At 35.5% G+C, this 11,242-nt stretch overlaps 2 protein-coding genes across 3 annotated transcripts; both read left to right on the forward strand.

The window, feature by feature from the left end:
* Positions 1-1,688: 1,688 nt before the first annotated feature.
* LOC114722479 (laccase-4) lies at positions 1,689-5,388 on the forward strand. 2 transcript variants are annotated; one of them, XM_028908523.1, is made up of 5 exons: positions 1,689-1,822; positions 2,642-2,793; positions 3,247-3,620; positions 3,804-4,742; positions 4,832-5,388. In XM_028908523.1, the coding sequence occupies exons 1-5, from the start codon at positions 1,730-1,732 to the stop codon at positions 4,960-4,962; spliced, it is 1,689 nt and encodes a 562-aa protein (XP_028764356.1). In that variant the 5' UTR covers positions 1,689-1,729; the 3' UTR covers positions 4,963-5,388. The 2 variants fall into 2 exon arrangements, with proteins under 2 accessions (XP_028764356.1, XP_028764357.1); XM_028908524.1 differs by having other exon boundaries at positions 1,690-1,822; positions 3,807-4,742.
* A 2,946-nt stretch (positions 5,389-8,334) lies between these two features.
* Positions 8,335-10,705, forward strand: LOC114722464 (transcription factor DIVARICATA-like). Its single transcript, XM_028908500.1, has 2 exons — positions 8,335-9,385; positions 9,774-10,705. The coding sequence occupies exons 1-2, from the start codon at positions 8,961-8,963 to the stop codon at positions 10,249-10,251; spliced, it is 903 nt and encodes a 300-aa protein (XP_028764333.1). The 5' UTR covers positions 8,335-8,960; the 3' UTR covers positions 10,252-10,705.
* The last annotated feature ends 537 nt before the right edge of the window (positions 10,706-11,242 follow it).

Below are 11,242 nucleotides of genomic sequence, written 5' to 3' on the forward strand. Positions count from 1 at the left end.
AATTACTTCACAGATATTAAGAAAAACTCTATATTTAAGGTGGTTTATTAACTTCTTAATTTGTCCCAAATTGCAATGATTTTTCAGAATTACCCTAATAAATGGTTTATATTTAATTTTTCAAAGTGTCATAACGGCACCTTTGTGTGCGTGTCTTTCCTTCCTTATGGGAAAAGCCACAGAGATATAACAGATTTCTTATGGTTAAAAAAAATAAAAAAAATTGAGCACTATATATTATGTTATGCTAATTAGTTATTGTTGTTGTTACTTTTAAGTGAAAAAGAATGTGTTCTGAATTAAGAAATGATTTTTAGTTCACTGCTCGCTATTAAAAGGGTATTTCACCTTCAAAATGATTGATTTAATTTTACGATAGCAATAATTAGTCAGTGCTTTTGCTTTTATTAAGCTCCTTTCACAATATTTGAAGACAGATAAGTTGTCTTAGGTTTAAGGCAACTATCAAAACGTTTGTTACACTATCATTTCAATTACTGTATACATAGATTCTAGATATATATTAGAAACTGTTAATCAAGATATTAATTTCATTGGGCAGAATAATGGATTAATTTATATGTGATGATTCTCAAGTTTTAAGTTATCCTCTCAACTGTAAAAATCAGAAAACCTTGTTATACAAATTTTCACAATTTCACGTTTAAAATCTTATGTCCAATTTTCATTAACAAATGTGTACCACACATCTTGCCTCAACAGGTCTTAATTGGTCTAAAAATACATTACTGAAAAGCACACATTAAAGTCCAGAGTGAATAATTTTAGTTTATTACTTGATAGATATTGTTCAATTGACTTTTAGAATTGGAGTTTTTTTTTGTGTGGCTTTTTTGCTAACAAATTGAAGAGTTCATATATTTATATTTTCTTTAATATCAAGTATTGGTAATCTCAAATACGATAACATTTCATATCACCTTATTAATTACAGATTAGCCATTATATATGTCCGAAATTTTTAAAAAAAATTCTAATAGCTCGTAATTAATGAAGCTTTGGTGGGTATAGGAATATTTAAACCTTAGGGAAGACAATTTTACAACCAAATAAGCTTAATCACCTAAAAAAAAAAAAGGTGTCCAAGGACCCAAAACACACAATTTATTGTGACGCACATAGGATATATATCATCGTACAGACTTACATAACTACAGCTTTTTAGTATTAGCTGTTCTCTTCGATCTTTTTCATAAGACTATATTAACTAAACTTTCATAAAGCCAAGGAAATTAGTTAAGGTTAGATAAATTTTTTAAAAAATGTATTACTCTTTAATTAGCATATAATTTTTTGGGGAGAGACGATGAAAAACCGTCATGGATAGAGATCAATTATAAACGTTTCATTAGATTCTGTAAAAGGTCTTTTGTATCATGAACTAATATAGAGGCAGATTTTTATAAATAAGATAGACGGGAGTACCAATTAAGAATTAAGGAAATTTTTTTTTTTTTGGGGGTTTGGGGAGAGAAAGAAAAGTGTAACTTGGTTTGGAGGAATAACGGGTGTTCTTTTAACTGAGCTTGCTTGTAGGCTCACCTACCCTGGTAACAACGACGTCGTAGCAGTTGTTGTTTGAGCCTTTATAAGGGTGATGCGTTAGGCAGTCACCCATGAATCAACTTCATAAGTAACTTATATTCACAGCTTTAGTATTGTTTGGAGCTGAGAGAGAAAGAGAGAAGAAAGACAGAGACAGAGGAATATGAATAATTCTGTGGTTGCATTGCTTCTTCTACTTTCTTGCATCATTCTTCCAGCTGTGGTTGACTGCAGAGTCCGAAACTACAAATTCCATGTAAGTATTATTAACTTCCTCTTTTACATAGAAAAACAATGCCATCTTTGTTTACAAACTGATCAATTAATTAACGTTGTTAATGTAATCAAATTTTGGTTAGAATGTAAGAGCTAAAAGTCATAAAATATATAGCAGTTCACTGAAAATGCACGAATAATGAAAATTAAAGTTCTTGTGTGCGTGTGTAATTAAATATGAAGTCACTATATATATATATATATATATATATATATGCTTTAAGATAGAATTAACATCATTGGCATAATCCATATTTAATTTATATTTTGCTCACTCATTAGTTTACCATCCACGTGCATTGAAAAAAAAAAAAGTGAAAACTGCTAGACTTATCACTGTTGTTAGATTAATATATATTAAAAACTAAATGCCATTCAACCGGTGTTTTCATGCAAGACATTATATATATATATATATATATATTAAGATAATTAAGTAGAATAAATGAATTACATATTAAAATCAAAATAGAAGCATGTGAAAAGTGAACTAGCTTTTCGGAAAACTATATTCAACATGCTGACATTCATATGTTTATAGTTAGCTTAGTTTATACATTTTTGACAAGTCGGTTAATATATATGTATTTTTGGCAAAATATAATGTTGAGAAATTAGAAACTTAGAAGGAAGGTAAGGTATAGATAGATAGGTTTAGTGATAAATCAGCACCTAATAATGATGGTTGGTTAGAGGACTACTCTCAATAATCCACCTTAATTAGTTTGAAGAAATATACACTACACGGGGTCCATATAATTGACAAGCACGCATGCATGTATGGTTATGATTGGCGCAGGTTGTATCCAAGAACGTGACGAGGCTGTGTTCAAGCAAGCCCATCGTCACCGTCAATGGCAAGTTTCCGGGACCCACACTCTACGCCAGAGAAGGCGATCATGTTCTTGTCAAAGTGGTCAACCTCGTCAACTACAACGTTTCTATCCACTGGTAATCCTATGTCTCCATCTTCATTTCTTCAATCCTAAACCATCCACATTGCTACTCCCACTAAGTAACTAATTAATATGCATGTAGATATTAAGAAAAATTAGTTTAATTAGTTATATTCTAGAATATCATTTTTAATAATGTACATTGTAACTATCTCTTAATAAAAACTCTTTTATTATGTGCAATTAATAGGGATATTTATATTTAACATCAAAAGAATCCCCTTAGTACAGTGCTAGAGAATGATGCTAATTCCAACAGGTGAAGCGAGAGTATGAAGAAAAAGCTAAGAATGAAAAGAACAAGGGTATTGATTATTCATTAAACTTCATAAAGAATCTTATATTACGAACCGATAGATAAAGTCTTATAGATAGAATCAGAGGGAGTATATACAATTTTTAATTTTGATATTCCATAATTAAATCATGGCTCTGCCTCTATTGGCAGGCATGGTGTCCGGCAACTGCGAACCGGCTGGGCGGACGGGCCGGCATATATCACACAGTGTCCAATTCTGCCAGGGCAAAGCTATGTGTACAACTTCACTATAATTGGGCAAAGAGGGACGCTTCTGTGGCATGGACACATCAACTGGCTCAGGGCAACAGTGCATGGAGCCATAGTTATACTGCCAAAGCGTGGGGTGCCTTATCCCTTCCCAAAACCAGATGATGAAAAGGTTTTGGTGTTAGGAGAATGGTGGAAATCTGATACTGAGGCTGTCATCAATGAAGCTATGAAGTCAGGAGTGGCTCCAAATGTCTCTGACGCTCACACCATCAATGGCCTTCCAGGCACTGTTGCCAATTGTTCTACCCAAGGTACTCTAAACTACTACTTCAATGTATTCTCATTTAATGTTCAAATTCTAGATGTTTAAATGTTTTACACAGCTTTTCAAAAAATGATCGAGAAGCCACGCTTGGAAGCTCGTAGACTGAATTATAACCAAAGGACTAAATGCTTACAAGATGTTTTTGTTTTGTGGATTTGTATATATGCAGAAGTATTCAACTTGGGGGTAGAAAGTGGGAAGACATATTTGTTAAGGATCATCAATGCTGCACTCAATGAGGAACTCTTTTTCAAGATCGCCGGCCACAACGTCACCGTCGTGGAAGTTGACGCCACCTACGTCAAGCCGTTCACCACCGACACCATCATCATTGCTCCGGGCCAAACCACCAACGTCCTCCTAAACACACACCAGAAATCTGGAAAATACTTAATCGCAGCTTCTACTTTCATGGACGCTCCTGTAACTATAGATAACCAAACAGCCACAGCCACACTTCACTACACAGGCGGCACCACCACTCTCTCCGACGACTCCCCGATGGTTCTCACCACCACTCCTCCCAAAAATGCCACTCAAATAGCCGATCAGTTCATCAACTCTCTCAAAAGCCTGAATTCCCCAAAATACCCAGCAAAAGTTCCACTGGAAATTGACCATTCACTGTTCTTCACGGTGGGCTTAGGGGTCAACCCTTGCCCTACCTGTAAAGCAGGGAATGGAAGTAGGGTTGTGGCGGCCGTGAATAACGTGACATTTGTGATGCCAAACACGGCCTTGCTTCAGGCTCATTATTACAACATCAAGGGCGTATTTACCACAGATTTTCCTGCCAATCCACCTCATGTGTATAACTATACTGCGAACATAACTAAGAATATACAGACCCAGAATGGGACAAAGCTTTATAGGGTACCCTACAATTCGACGATTCAGGTGGTGTTACAGGACACAGGCGTGATCGCACCTGAGAGCCATCCGATTCATCTTCACGGGTTCAATTTCTTTGTGGTGGGGAGAGGAGTAGGGAATTATGACCCCAAGGAAGATCCCAAGAAATTTAACCTTGAAGATCCTGTGGAGAGAAACACAATTGGAGTGCCTACTGGTGGCTGGACTGCTCTTAGGTTCACAGCAGATAATCCAGGTTATTAATTAAACTCAAATCTCTTCTGGGTTATATTCAATTTTCAGGATTAACTATTTTTAATCCCATGTGTTTGATTAATATAACAGGAGTCTGGTTCTTGCACTGCCATTTTGAGGCGCACACGACATGGGGATTAAAGATGGCATTTCTGGTGGATAATGGGAAAGGACCTAAACAGTCATTGGTTCCACCACCCAAAGATCTTCCAAAATGCTGATCTGATCTCTATATGTACATTTGACTTCACTTGATTAATCACATTGTCATCTACAAATCCAAGAGAAGGCTCCCTAATTCAGAAATGACGATGTGAGAGATCATATGAAGATCAGGAAGAGGCAAAAAGGAGAGTGAATTGAGAAGATGAGTTGTTTTAATTGTTTTAATAAGCAAACATTGCAGTTGCTTTCCACTTTCTTTTTTCTTTTGGGTGAGTTAGGAATGGGATAATTTCTTGAAGAAACGATGAAGAATAAATTTGAGTTGAAAGAGTGGAGAATAATTAATTTGGTTGCTTTTGTATACAGTTTTTTTTTTTTTTTTTTACAATTTTATCTGGGAAAATATACATTTGTATCATCATCCTCAACAAAAATGTATCATTTCCTTGTTTAATGAAATCCATATGTTTCTTTTTATATTATTACTGCATGCTGATCAATTTAATTAAGTGATTTTCACTCTCTCTTTCACCCACACACAGGTGCACGATTCTTTATGTTTAAGCAGGAAGTTACGTAGCAGTAGGGCAACCCTCTTACATCAATTTAGTTGGGTTGCTTTAGTTCTAAGGACATGCAATTTTTCTTTAAAAAAAATCTGAAGGACATGTATAATATATATCAACGTATTTATAGTAAGCTATCATCTTTGTAAGACACGAATACCATACTATAACTCATTTTTTACACACACATATCTTGTGTAATTAATGTATGGAAAACACGGCGGCTAACTTCTTGTTTTTTTTTTAATAGAAACGTAATAATCTGTTATAACTTCAAGTTTCATCTTTCGGATCCTTTCCAGTTTTATTCTATCTTCAAGTTTTCAGTCAAAGCCGCCACACTGACATCAATTTTATAATCACAAACAGTCTACCTTGGATGATTAATCTCTTGATTAATGATTTCTACAATGAATACTAACTCGGCATTTAATATAAGAGCTAGTTGAAGACTAAATTTGATTCTAAATATAAGATCTCAATTCACTTTATCATTCCAAATTTGTAATTTATTTTCTAAAGTATTTTATTGATTACACATGTTAAGGAGTTGCCTTCCAATGATAGTCATGATTAAAAAAGGGTACTTTAGGAAAATCAACTCATATTTGTTACAAATAATTAATTTAACTAATTTGCTTAATCTACTCAAATTAGTTAAGTAGACCGAAGATAACATAATCTTTCAAGTTAATTTCTCTCTCTTGTGTGGTTTATTTCCATAACCTTTGCATTAAGCTGTATGAGATAAGCATATAAAAAGAGTTTTGTCTCACTTGCATAAAAGCTTTTTTTTTTTTTAATTTGATCCATGTTCACATTCACGAATCAGTGAACACCATATAGGCAGGGTTCCTTTTTGGGTTGTGCTTTTGGTAATTGGGCTCCGTTTCAAGTATTTCTGAAAATCAAATTCCTCTTTTGGGGCCCGGCCTTTAGCCCAAATTCATAGTCCAGCAAGTATTTTTTTTGAGGCCTTTCATTCTGCCATAACATTTTACTTAAAAAACAGTTGAACCAAAAGTATGATCCGCTTGGCTTGGTTGATAAGGAGATTACTTAGAATTGGTAAGATTGTGAATTTAAACCTCACTCTAAACTTTTGGAGCTTGAAGACATATTAGGTCTTGGCGGTCTTTCGAATCCAACTTGTCTAAGAGGGTGTTTGGCAATTCTCAAAAGTGTTTCTCAGAAGGACTTTTCTGTAAAACGAGACAAACTCCTCCACATATTTATTTCATAAACTGTAAAAGCACTTCTGAAACCATGATTTGATTTTCATTCAAACACCTCCTAAATTTTTTTTGTATAAAAAAATGGTTCACTCAAAAATTTAATAATTGATGTCTAGAAATGTGTGGTGTGCACACTTGCACCAAGCATAGGGACCTAAATAATAAATGATACTCCTCCGGTCCTAATTATAAGACCCAATTGACTTATTTGAGGAGATTAAGGAAGTAAGTTAAGTTGGTTATTTATAATAAATAAGTGTTGTTATTCCTAAAATATCCTTACTAATTAAGTATATTGGTTAAAACTATCATTATTAGAAGGATTATTTTGGAAAAAAATGCATAAATATAAGAGACAAAATGGATTGGGTCTTATAATTAGGATCAAATAAAAAGTCAAATTGAGTCTTATAATAAGGACCGGAGGAGTATTTAAAGATGCTTTTTTGAGAAGGACAACAAAAAGTTTATAAATGCCAATTATTTATCATATTAATTAAAACAAAATCAAACTACTTTCACAAAACAGACAAGTTTTTATCCTCAACATTTAATGGGACACAGGAAAGAAGACGAAAGGCCCTCCTCTGTGGTCTGAAATATGCTCTGTGATTGGCCCAACGGGAATTAAATATTTAGCTTTGGCCATATAATTGAGGCAACTCGCAATATTGAATCCGAAATTTCCATAAATTGCTAACAGGGAATCTTTCTAGATTTGGAAATATTAGTTTTGCTTAGTTGTCAATGACTCATTGGTTTTAAATTTAATTTCTTTATTTTTAAAAAAATTGATGATACATTTCTTATCACCTACACTTCTTGGAGCTTAAAAAAAATCACTCCTTAATTCTCTCTCTCTCTCTGAGTCAACAGATCAAGAAAATAGTAAACCATGAAATACTTTTTAATAAATCAGATTGATGATTTCATGAATCTTAATAAAGTTTTTACTATACAATTTATTGTAAATTTTTAGGAAAAAGCGAGGGAAATGAGAAAAATAAATGTCTCCGAGTCATTTTTTAAAGGAAAAAATTACAAACAAAGACCGCCAAATATGTAAAATTGAAATTTAGAATCCTAAATTTGGAAAATAGTACATAAAGACCCAATCCCACTTTTGCATATATGAAATATTAGTAAAATATCTGAAATATCCTTTAGTCAAATGACAAGTTGACGATGAGAAATGATAAGTTCACTTTAACGAGTGACAACTTCAGTAGACCAGATCACAACTTAATTGAGAGTATGCCAAATGACGAGTTGATTACGGAAAATGACAAGTTCACTTTAGCGAATGAAAATTTCAGTAGACCAAATCACAATTTGGATGAGGGATATTTTAGACATTTCACCCACATTTCATATTTGTAAAAGTAAAATCGGGTTCTTATTCGCTATTTTCCAAATTTAGGATCCTAAATCAAAATTTTACATATTTGAGGGTATTTATTTGTAATTCCCCCTTTTTTAAATAGAAAAAGAGCTGGAACAACAGAGAATATTCTGTCCCTTTCATTCTCTCTCTCGTCTCTCTCTCTTGCCTCATCTCTCTTTCCTCCCTCCTTCCTTCCCGCTCTTCTTTAGTCGCCGGCCCACGAAGTCACGAACACCCTCTCCACCAATCACAACTCAGTGCCTTTGACCTATCTTTCTCTGTCCGGTCGTCCTTTTTTCAGTAGTCGATCGTTGTCTCACGAGCAGTACAAAGAGCCGACACATTTCTGAAGTTTGCTCATGGTACTTCCTGCTTATTTCTGATGGATTCTCTGAGCTTCATTGCTGTTCCAAATTTCTCTCTCATTTTCTTCAATCCAGAACCCCTCTATTCTACCAGTTCCAATTATTGACTATCACTGTCTAAGCCTCAAACATTGCTATTCTCTGCTCATTTTCGGTGTGGGTTTTGGCTTTTCCCATTGTAGATCTAAGCACGTTTGGGGTTTATGCTTCCACCATTGACTTGTTGATTTGGGAATTTTTTTCCCTTGGGTTTTGGGAAGAAAGCCTGTTCTAGATTCCCAGGTTTTGTGGGTACGTGAAAAGGGCAGCAGATTCCCTTCCAATTTGCATATTGGTTAAATTAAATGCTTTCTTTGGCCATATGAAGCCTCTCCAGAGCCCTTCTGCATTTCTTACTCTCTCAGCCTTCTCTCTCTTTGGATTTTCATCAAAGAGAGAGAGTGTATTTCTCTAACATCCGCTTTGGCATGCTTTCTTGCTGCTGCTTAGAATATATCTAGAACAATGAACAGGGGAATTGAAGTACTCTCTCCAGCCTCCTACCTCCAGAACTCTAATTGGCTGCTCCAGGAAGGCAAAGGAACTAGATGGACTCCAGAAGAGAACAAGCGATTTGAGAACGCTTTGGCTCTGTATGATAAGGATACATCAGATCGTTGGCTGAACGTGGCAGCCATGATTCCAGGCAAGACTGTGGCTGATGTGATCAAACAGTACAGAGAACTGGAAGAAGATGTGAGTGTCATTGAGGCAGGGCTGTTCCCAATCCCTGGGTACAGTAATAGTTCTTTCACATTAGAGTGGGTCAATGGCCAAGGCTTTGACGGGTTCAACCAATTTTATACTTCTGGTGGAAAAAGGGGTACCCCAACTAGGCCTTCTGAGCAGGAAAGGAAGAAAGGAGTTCCATGGACTGAAGAGGAGCACAGGTATAAATCGATTAACGTCAATAAGTTTGCTTGATTATTTTGTGTGTATGTGTGTGTATGTTGCCTCAAAGGTGGTCGCCCAAATTTAGATCATTCTTAAGAATCCATGATTAGCTAGGATGTTGATGAAACAGAAAGTTTGAGAAGTCGAGATGCTTGTGAATTGGTTTTGCATCGATTGGCTCTTCGGTTTGAGCGTTTAGTTGCAATCCATGGTAATTACATGTTTGGCCCTTGCATTTTCTTATTGGTTTTCAGTTCCCGTGAATAGTTTTGAGGATCAAACTGTGTTAACTTAAGGTTTCAATTGGTAAGTGAGCATTCATGATTAGTTTTACTGGAATTTAATAGCAGGGACATCTTTCAGTGAATTAGCTAACTGTTGCAGGCAATTTCTGATGGGGCTCAAGAAGTATGGCAAAGGGGACTGGAGAAACATCTCTCGCAATTTTGTGACCACAAGGACGCCGACTCAGGTTGCGAGTCATGCTCAGAAGTATTTCATCAGGCAGCTTACTGGGGGGAAAGATAAGAGGAGATCCAGTATCCATGATATCACAATGGTCAATCTCCAAGAAACTAAATCTCCTTTGTCAGATAGTATTAGACCTGCTTCTTCAAATCATCCTACAAAGGTTGTAAATCCACACCAGAATCAGAAATTAGTCGGCATGGTTAAACAGGAGTATGACTTGCCTACGGTTTTCAATCCCACAAATGGAAACGTGTTATTGGCACCAATTTATGGGATTTCTTCTCGCGGATCGAAACCACAGGAGCAGTGTATTCTCAAAGGCACTCTTCATGGATTTGACCATGGACCTTATGATACTATTCTTCAAATGCAATCAATGCAGCATCAGTGAACTATGCATGTAATGGAGGGTTTAGTGAAAGTCCTGGAGGTGTTAAAACACGACCCTTTTCGGTGATGCTGCATTAATTTCTTCAGATGCTTCATGGTGTTTTATGTGTATATGTTGAGGAGGACTCGGGATTAGACCTTAGTGATTAGACTCTGAAGATATCAGTACATATTGTATTCCTGTATCGAAACTCCATGACTAGAACTAGACAACCAAGCATCCGGGGAAGTTATTTTAATTAATCCGTGAAGCTTGAAGTTGTGTAATATGACTTTCTGATTACTGTTATGGTATTGTAGTTTTGATGAGACTTTCTGGTGAGCAAAGATCTGTTGTGTAACTTTCTGTCCCAGAAGAACCAAAGTTGTCTGCAGAATGTCCCTTGGAAGAGAAGAAGAGTTACCTTTCTCTTCATTGTCCCAGGGGCTTAAAATAAATAATAAAATAGTTCCAGCCCTCACATGAATGAAAGCACAAACTTTGATGCATGATTATATTATAAGGGGATTTAATTAAACCTTTTTGAAGAACGATTACGCCAGCTAGGAAAGCTTTTTTCACATGTGAAACAGTTAGTGTTAATTACTACTGTGTCAAAAGATCTGATTGGTGATTAGCCTAGGGTAGATAGTACTAGGTTCAACTTCGTTTGTTGAAAAGAAAATTGCTTCGTCATGAAGCACAAAACAACAGTTTCTTGGAACTCCTACTTCTCATAACGGGTAGACATCAAGATCAATGCTGAAAATCCGCGAACCTACAATCAGTCGTTGATTTGTGTGCTGCCCATTATCAAGTCTGGCAGTTTTATTTTCTATTTCTTTATTTTTAGTTATCTTCCATTGGGCTGGCCACAAAATGTGGACCATCCAAATTTTATCTTGAGGGTCTAAATGTGACCTGCATCTGAAAACTCTATACTAGTAATTTTTCAGGTGACTTGATATATAATCTATCAATGTAAATTAGATTAGTTGTGTGTGTGTATAAA

This window comes from Neltuma alba, unplaced genomic scaffold (genome assembly GCF_004799145.2).
Source record: "Neltuma alba isolate B1F8T4 unplaced genomic scaffold, ASM479914v2 tig00012095_pilon, whole genome shotgun sequence".
NCBI classification, from domain to species: Eukaryota; Viridiplantae; Streptophyta; class Magnoliopsida; order Fabales; family Fabaceae; genus Neltuma; species Neltuma alba.

Bases quoted from the DNA above. Each gene is read 5' to 3' on its own strand.
- LOC114722479 (XM_028908523.1), top strand. From the start codon at position 1,730: ATGAATAATTCTGTGGTTGCATTGCTTCTTCTACTTTCTTGCATCATT. The intron at 1,823-2,641 runs GTAAGTATTATT...TGATTGGCGCAG, and splicing joins TCCGAAACTACAAATTCCAT to GTTGTATCCAAGAACGTGAC. The intron at 3,621-3,803 runs GTACTCTAAACT...GTATATATGCAG, and splicing joins TGCCAATTGTTCTACCCAAG to AAGTATTCAACTTGGGGGTA.
- LOC114722464 (XM_028908500.1), top strand. From the start codon at position 8,961: ATGAACAGGGGAATTGAAGTACTCTCTCCAGCCTCCTACCTCCAGAAC. The intron at 9,386-9,773 runs GTATAAATCGAT...TAACTGTTGCAG, and splicing joins TGGACTGAAGAGGAGCACAG to GCAATTTCTGATGGGGCTCA.